Source organism: Echiichthys vipera, assembly GCF_963691815.1.
Source record: "Echiichthys vipera genome assembly, chromosome: 17".
NCBI lineage: Eukaryota > Metazoa > Chordata > Actinopteri > Perciformes > Trachinidae > Echiichthys > Echiichthys vipera.
Genome location: NC_139842.1, coordinates 26,298,797 through 26,307,699, shown reverse-complemented (window position 1 = coordinate 26,307,699; position 8,903 = coordinate 26,298,797). Strand labels below are relative to the sequence as shown.

The following is an 8,903-nucleotide window of genomic DNA, read 5'->3' as shown; positions in this document are numbered from 1 at the left end:
CACATTGAGAAAAGGATGTTGTTTTTGTCAGTTTGTATGCAATGATGACCTAAAGGTGTCACTTCAAACTAAATATGATTTATTATGTATTCCATATACATTTTACTGCAGTACTTAACTTTAATCAAAGAATGGCAGGTTTCTAAGGCGCTATATTCCTAAATCATACATTCGCAATATCACATAGACAGCACAACCTGTGTTCTGTGTGAACACTAGCACATCACAACATTAACAAAGGGGGGCACCACCATATGGCACGATTTGGCATTGCAGTTATAACTCTTGATACACCCGTAACTCCTTCTCTTCTTCACCTTCTGAAAGCTCAGAATGCCAACTACTTAGAAATTAGGATATTAAAGCAGATTCGTAGCACATACTCAATGATAGTTGGTAGGCAATACAAGCTTTGAGAAAAATCAAGCTGCTTCATCACTCTTTAGCACATCTCTGGCAGCAGTTTAGCTGCTCTGCAGCGTAGGACCTTCAGGAAGCTGTCAATCTTGTGGGAGTCACGGCGGAAACAAGACAACAGGAAATTGAAGTTAATCAATTTAGAAATCTTGTCCTGGCCGATGTCATTGCCTCCTGTATAGGGAAGTGAGGAGATGGTCTGAGCTGCTGGACCCATCTGAGAGAAAAGGAAAGCAGGGAGAGTGAGACGGAGGAGAAAGGAAAAGAAGGCTGTTTTAAAACACATTTTATATGAGTTCAAAAGCAACACAAGGGTTTCACTTTCCACACTTGCGTACTTTGCCAGAAAGGATATCCAGTCCATCTCCCAGGTTCCTGGAGTGCTCCTGCAGCTCCTGGATCTTGTTGGATATGGTGCTTTGTGCTGGGTGAGGCAGGCTGTCCGCAGAGTTGGACAGGACTACCAGAGGGTCTGCCCAGGCTTGAAGCAAGGAGCGAGCCAATGATAACAGGTCTGACTCCTGAAGAAAAAGTCAAACAGATAATAGTCTGGTTTACCAGATGTACAGTACTGGGATAAAGCCTGATATCCTGCTATCTCCTCTATCAGGCTTAGTGCTGCCCGAGACGCTTGTGATTGGTTAAAGAAATACAAACAAGCCAAAGCATTTTCACACTATCCTAGAATGATAAAGATGTGTAGCTAGAGCATACTCCAGCACTGACACAGTGCTGTGGAGATGGTAAATGGACTTGTACAGCGCCTTTCTAGTCATCTGACTACTCAAGGCGCTTCACAGTGTCTGTCACATTCACCCATTCACACAGACATTCACACTGATGGCAGTGGACATCTACATACCATCTAATCTGATCTAACCATTCACACCACATTTACACACCCATGCGCAGCACAGGGAGCAATTCAGGGTTCAGCGTCTTGCCCAAGGACACTTCGACATGTGGACCGGGGGGAGATGGAGATCGAACCACCAATCTCTCGAACAGAGGACGACCCACTCTTCCACCAAGCCACAGCCGCCCATCTGTGCAGATATTAGTGTGTGAACCACTTTGAGAAGATGTTGTAATTCCAGTTGTCGGTCTGCAGAGGTCAGTACATATCAGGCCAACAGATTTCTCAATGTTGTCACACTGAAATGTATGTTGTATAGCATGATGCTTTCAAACAAGTGTTTTAATGCAACAGGGTCTCTGAAATGACTTGTGCCATAGAGACCATACAACACACATTTTGATATTTCAGATTTGCAGTCTAACTGTTGGTCTTAAAGGGATTATGATAATTAGAAACATAGCACTAGATAAGGCGACGCGGTGGTGTTGTGGTCAGCACTGTCGCCACAGCGAGAGGATCGAATCCCGGCTGGGTCCCTTCTGTGTGGAGTTTGCATGTTCTGCGTGGGTTTTCTCCGGGTTCTCCGGTTTCCTCCCACAGTCCAAAGACATGCTCGTGTTAGGTAAATTGATGTGAATGGTGAATGGTTGTCTCCATGTGCCCTGCCATAGACTGGCGTTCTGTCCTCACGCCCGATGTCAGCTGGGATCGGCTCCAGGCCCCGCGACCCTGACAGGGACAAGCGGTTGAAGATGAATGACAAACTGATTCAGGCTGGATAGGAGATATGATCTGATGTATGCCGTGGCGTCAGTAAGGCCACCAGGGCCCTTAACATCCCCAGGGGCCCCCTTTGAACGAAACAACATAGAACTGATTGGTATTTTTGCACTTTCTCATACATCACAGTCATGGTGACATGTAATCCCACGCAACTCATATTTTTTCTCATCCTTTTATTTAATGTATGTTTATTTGGTTTCAGTAATGATACTTTAGCCGTGAATAAAAAAAAATCATAATCACAATTACTTCATTTATTTTGTTTTACTCTCAAAATTTACAAAAGAACATGGCCCATTGGTCCAACAGATTCAACAGCAGGCTAGTTCTTTAAAGAAAAGGAGGAGAAAATTTATGAGTTGGGTGGGATTACATACCACCATGACTGTGATGAATCAGAAACTGCAGGAATACCAGTCAGCTCTATGTTGTTTCATAAAGAACTGTTCACAGGCTATCAAATGATGGTGAATGGTAGTGGAACAGTGTAACCTTGTGCTGCATTTGTGCGTGAGGTGGGTGCGTCGCACTGAAAGCACTGTCCTTAAGCTCCTGGGCCCAGCGCAAGGCTTGCACCGGAGCCTAGCACAACTACACTACGCCACTGGATGTATGCTAAAGGCAGAGACAAAGAGAGAGGGAGGTGAACTGGAGGACTGGAAAGGTCATGTGAGACAAATGAAAGCAAAGAATAAGGAAGATATGATTCACAAAAATAGATACAGGAACTCACTGACACTTGAAGAGCTTGCTCCTTGTCATTGGGTGTCTGCAGAGAGGAGGTGTGGCACATTGAGGGGCGGGGCATGATTAACCGGCCTATAGGAGGGAAATGAGAGTCCTGGGGTAGACAGAAGATGATTATTATATCATCTTTTCTCTCATGTTGTATTTTATTCCCACTGTGCTGAATACATGAATACACAATATTTCGACCCAAGGCAATCAGGGAGAGCACGGCTGAATACCAGCTGCTTTAACATGTGTGTGTGATAAAGCCCAGGTACCTCAGACAGTGCAAACACATACACAGGTACTGACCAGGTCCTGAGTGAGAGTCGTGCTGACGGAGTGCAGTTTGTCAGAGCGCTGAGAAGCCCGGTTGAGCAAGTCACTGATCGGGACGGCCCTGCACGCTGCTCCCAGAGACAACACTGTGGAGAACACAAAGAGGCTTTTCTTCAACTTTTCAAGGTTAACTATGTTTGTAAAAGCTGCAGTCTCTCAATGGGCTTTACAGATCCACATCAGCAACAGCCCACACTGGGGATGAGAGCTGATAAGATTTTATTGATAACAAGGCAGTCATCAGTTCTGCTTATCGGTCTGATTCTATATCGATTCCCTTATTCCTGATCAATTTTCTGTGTGACAAAGAAACTCATCTTGCACAGGTTTTTAACATTATTGAGTTTGAACACAGGTGACATGAGAGAATATTTGTCCAACATTAGTTTTCATGTAGGTGTTTTTTAACCTGACTCCGCCAGAGGGATCTATTCGCATAATTCTCATTTGCTCATCATATCCATCTGGGAACTCTCGTTTGGAGATCTTTTGGGAAGAGACGGAAATACTGATTGCTGATTGGAAAAACCATCTGTCTATCACCAACATACGGGCCAAATCAACCAATCAGATCAACGAAGCATATCACGTACTAACAGTGTGGAGGCAAAGCTCAGAAAAGAAACAACATGTGGGTAAAGGATATTTTCCTTTTGTGTAACGTGAATTTAAGGATCAAAGGCCCAATTTCAGGAGCCCGGTCCATATTCAACAGAAGGATCATAGAGAAAAAAGAGTTAGTGAGCGGCTTGATCCATAGCTGCTCAATCCACCTCAAAACCAACTCTGATTGGTTCGGTAGTTTGGACAACCTTCTCCAAATTTTCTCTGCCGCAGGTAACCAGACTGATCTGAGAGTAAAATACAGTGGAGCTCAGAGATCAGGATGGTCTCACGCTGCTTGGTGTTCTTAGTCAAAGAGAAAATGTGTTAAGCCTGTGTGGAGCTCATGTTATAATAACAGGATATTTACCCTTGATAACAGATGTGCTGCTGGTTGGGAAGCAGTGGGACTTAGAGGGTACATAGAGTGTCAAATACATGGCATTTGTGGAATGTATGCCTATTGATTAGAAACATAAATGTTTCCATCCTAAATGATAATTTTACATGACAAGCTACACTGTTGTTATCGTTAATCGTGAAATGAAGCCACACTTTGGAGCGTCTCTCTGCCATCACTCTTTCACGTTGCAACTTCCCAGCAGTGTAGAAGCATGAGTTTGATGTTTCACAATGGGCAACTGTTATTAGAACATGCTGGCATAAGAAAATGAATTGTTAAGCTCAGAGGCATACGATTCCGGTTCCAATTTGTTACCGGTTCTTAGCTGGAACCAGTTCTTGATTCCCACCCCCATTCAGTGTGAGAACTGGAACACACCAAAGTGGCTAGAGCTGTAGAGTTGAGTGTTTATTCACCTTTGGTCCAGCAATACTTTACATTACAAGGTCTTTTTTATGAAATGTTAATATATGCCCAGACAGCAAATTAGGTTAGCCTATCCTAACAGTCAGATTTTACAGTCCTCTAAATATTTTCTGAAGGATGAATGAATTTCAATTTCAATTTTATTTACAGTGCCAATTCATAACAAAATTGATCTTAGGACACTTTACAGAGTAGGTAAAAACCTCACTCTATGACTTATTTATGATTTACATCAGGGGTGCCCGATCCTTCTTCTGGAGAGCTACTGTCCTGCATGTTTTAGGTTTCTGTCTGCTCAACACACCTGAGTCTAATGATGTGCTCGTTATGAAGCAGCTGAAGCTGGTCACAGGTTAGAACATTGTTAGAATCAGGTGTGTTAGGGCAGGGCAGTAGCTCTCCAGGAGCAGGACTGGGAACCCCTGATTTACATAGACCCAACAATTCCACCATGTGCACACAGTGGCAACGAGAACCTTCCCTATAACAGGCAGGAACGTGGAATAGACCCAGCTCTGTGGAGGACGGAGATCTGTCTGCACCGGTTGGGGAGGAAGAAAAGAAGAGAGAAAAGACGGACAGATGGACAGAGAGATACCAAGACAGACACAAAGACAGACAGATGGACAGAGAGAGACAAAGACAGACACAAAGACAGACAGACAGACAGTCCCAGAGATGCAAGCAACCACAGAAGTAACAGTAACTATAACAATATCTATAGTAATGTGAATATGACTTATATGTTTTGGCAGTTAACATAGTAGAATAGTAGAAACAAGCACAGCTAAGGTGATAGAATATGAAAATGATAATAACTATGGTGGTAATTATGATCAGTGATGATGAGTAGTGGTAACAACAGCTGCGATACAATGAGATATAGTATTACTGATCGAATGAATTCTGTTGGATAATAAAAGAGACTAACTGCATCTTTTAATGGCATCTTTTTAATGGTAAGAAAGCCTGACTGATACTAGAGATTTGAGGCTGATAGAAATCTTTGTTTCAAAAATCCATCCATCTATTTTGGTTTTACATAAACACAAACAAATATTTGTGATAAGCATCCCTTAAATCTGGTTATTAAAAACTGTGATTGACGTATAGAAGGTTTTGTGATTGTGAACTTGGCATGTTGATACAGAAATGTCATCGTACTTATCGACTGACATACACAGTATGCTTTTACAAATATCTGGTAAATGGTAAATGGTCTTGTACAGCGCCTTGCTAGTCTTCTGACTACTCAAGGCGCTTTCACACGACTTGTCTACAAAGCATCTAATCTAACCATTCACACACCCATGCGCAGCACAGGGAGCAATTCGGAGTTCAGTCTTGTCCAAGGACATTTCGACATGTGGACCAGGGGAGCTGGAGATCGAGCCGCAAACAAAGTTTAAATCCATTTAGAAGAATTACTTTATTAATTTCTCTCTATTATTATTCATGTTACACACACAGGCCCGAGGGGGCTGCCAGTGGACCAGTGCCCCGAGCAGTTGGGGGTTCGCCACCAGTTCACACTCCATTCATGGTCCACACAGGGACTTGAACCGGCGACCCTCCGGTTCCCATCCAAGTCACCTATGGACTGAGCCACTGCCGCCCCTAAATTTTTTTTGTTAAATAATTTCGTAGTTCATAGTGCACTCTTGGCTTTGTAGGTACAAAGTTTCCTCAATCATTCCAGTTCTGACCTTCAAATTCTCCTTAACACAGAACAAATCCCAATGCCTCAGATGTCATCCTTACAAAGTAAATGAATAAAATGCAGGAGGGTACTACATTTACATTTTTTTCTACATTTTAAAAAAACACTAATTCCCTTAAACCATATAAAAGAATTTGGGGGATGAAGCAACTTCCAGTTGAGTCGAAATATTTTCACTGAGGTCTTCAGCTCTTTGCACATGCTGTTTTTCATTTATTATAAATCTTTTAATAAAAATAGATACATTTCTTATTATTTTAGTGTCATAAACAGCATTGTATAGATCCCAAACAAATAGATAAGATTAGATCATCTCACCCATCATGAAGAGTTTGCTTCCATTGGTTTTTCTGTGAGCCATCTCTCTTCTTCTGCTACCTGTCTGGTTGTGCTTCTTTATCTTTTTTGCTGTATCTTTCTCTTTCTCCATTTTGCCCCTCCATTTATAGTTACCTGGGCTCAGCAGTGTGGTTATGCAGCAGTGTGTGCTGATTGTTTGGAACAGTTCATAATGAGAAACATGGATAAGGAGATTTGAATGGATGCAACAGGATGTAATGACTGTGCTGTGTGTGTGTGTGTGTGTGTGTGTGTGTGTGTGTGTGTGTGTGTGTGTGTGTGTGTGTGTGTGTGTGTGTGTGTGTGTGTGTGTGTGTGTGTGTGTGTGTGTGTGTGTGTGTGTGTGTGTGTGTGTGTGTGTGTGTGTGTGTGTGTGTTTGTCTTTATTAAGTTGTGAGGACCAACCCCTGACAAGACACCAACGTTGTGAGGACATTTGTAGTTGTGAGGACATTTTGCCCGGTCCTCACAAAGAAAATGCAGTAATAGCCTCCTTTGACCCTAATGACTTATCTGTGTAAGTTTCAGCAAATGTCCTCAGAGACATAGTAAACCCTGAAATCTGTGTTAAACACAGCTCCCCCTATGGACACACACTGCTACTGCAGGTACAATTTTACTATGACGCTCGACAGGCATATGATTTTCTGATTGGCTGATGCAGGGGATTTTTCTGATTGGCTGTTGGCAGTCTTGTGACAGGGTGTATGTGTGCATGCACAGGAACAGGAGTCAGACACAAGAGTATAAAGCGGGATTTAAATGGAATAAGACATCATATATATACATATATATTTTTTTTAAACACATATATATATTTTTTTAAACATATATATATATATGACTGTATGTGTGTGCATATATATATATATATATATATATATATATATATATATACATGTATTTAAAAATAAATGACACAAATAGAGGGCTTTAAAAAAATGATTCTAATTTTAAAGTAGTCCATAATCACTGATACAATTAATACTAATAAATAATAATAATAATAATAATAAATCATATTTGATAATTAGAAATAATAACTAATGCTGTAGTCTCTAATGACATGTTAACAACTAATTAACTTTACATCTAATACAGCAGGCACACTGAACTGGCGCATTTAGAGTAAAGCCACATTCACCACTAGTTGCAGCAACTTAACTTATTCATTTAGAGTTTTGGTTGATTTTAATAGTGATTCTTAATATGATGACAACCTGATGCCTTTGATTACCACTTTCAACTGTAGCCACCTTTCCTTTCTTCTCTTCTTACACATATTTTATCTTGCCATTATCTGCTGCTCTTTCACCAACTGTTGCCTGCATCACATCCTTCTCCCTGCTTCTAAACCAGCCTGCCCTCCCTCCCTCCCTGCTTATGAACCATAAACTCACCTGCTCACCATCATCCCCATTAAGATGGCCAGCACACCCTGCTTTCCCTGAATGTGACCCAGTCTGCCCAACATGAGCTGCCTTCATCAGCTCTTCTTGCCTGCACTGTCCCATTTTCATGTCCCTCCATATTCCATGTTGTAAATTGTTTTCTTTTCTTCATACAACATATTGTATTTTGCATGTCTCCCTGTTGGGCAAGGGATCACTCCTCTGTTTCTCATCCTTAGGGTTCTTCTATCAAATATGGGCTATTCTTGAAAAACACTTGTAATCCCTAAAATATAAGCCACTTTGCCTGTTTCTCAGTATTTGTACCTTTACCCATCACCTACTTTGTCTACTGCTCGCTAACCTGCTCCCAAGATCTATAAGGCCTAATTTAACTATGAGCCCTGATAGTTGACCTGTCTGTGTGCATTGCCTTTTGTCTGTTTTTAGACCTCAAACAGTGAATCAGCACCAGTGTCTGTTTTAAGAGTTCACAGCCAAGGAGAGCTCTAAAGCTGGGGTAGCTGTTGAGTTTTTTCAAATTAACTCCAAAGTCAGGTTTTCACTTTCAAAGTGAGGTGGCAGATCTAATTTTGAATTACAGTATCATGAACTCAAAGATAAATTATAATTATACATTAAATATAAAATACAATTTTCTCAAATCAAAAAAACATGATTGTAAGATGTGAATGTGATATAAAACATGTAAAACTCTCAGTTAAAAACAAACAGCATAGATTAAAGAGCAAAGATCTGCAGGGATCTTTCTCTCAACTCAAGCTGAATTCATGCAATATTGTGTGGTCCCTGCAGGGTCAAGTCAGGTCAGACGAGCAGACAGAGCTGTGAGGGTGGGGGAGGGGCGGCACCAGTTTGCACCTGCAGTTCTCT

General features: G+C 41.5%; 1 protein-coding gene across 1 annotated transcript; it reads right to left on the bottom strand.

Annotated features, from left to right (window-relative positions):
- Positions 1 to 442: 442 nt before the first annotated feature.
- On the bottom strand, positions 443 to 6,709 carry prl (prolactin; the record flags this gene model as incomplete). Its single annotated transcript, XM_083931801.1, has 5 exons — positions 443 to 634; positions 756 to 938; positions 2,793 to 2,900; positions 3,101 to 3,213; positions 6,598 to 6,709. 5 exons carry the CDS (start codon positions 6,707 to 6,709, stop codon positions 443 to 445), a joined length of 708 nt encoding a protein of 235 aa, XP_083787927.1.
- Positions 6,710 to 8,903: the final 2,194 nt, after the last annotated feature.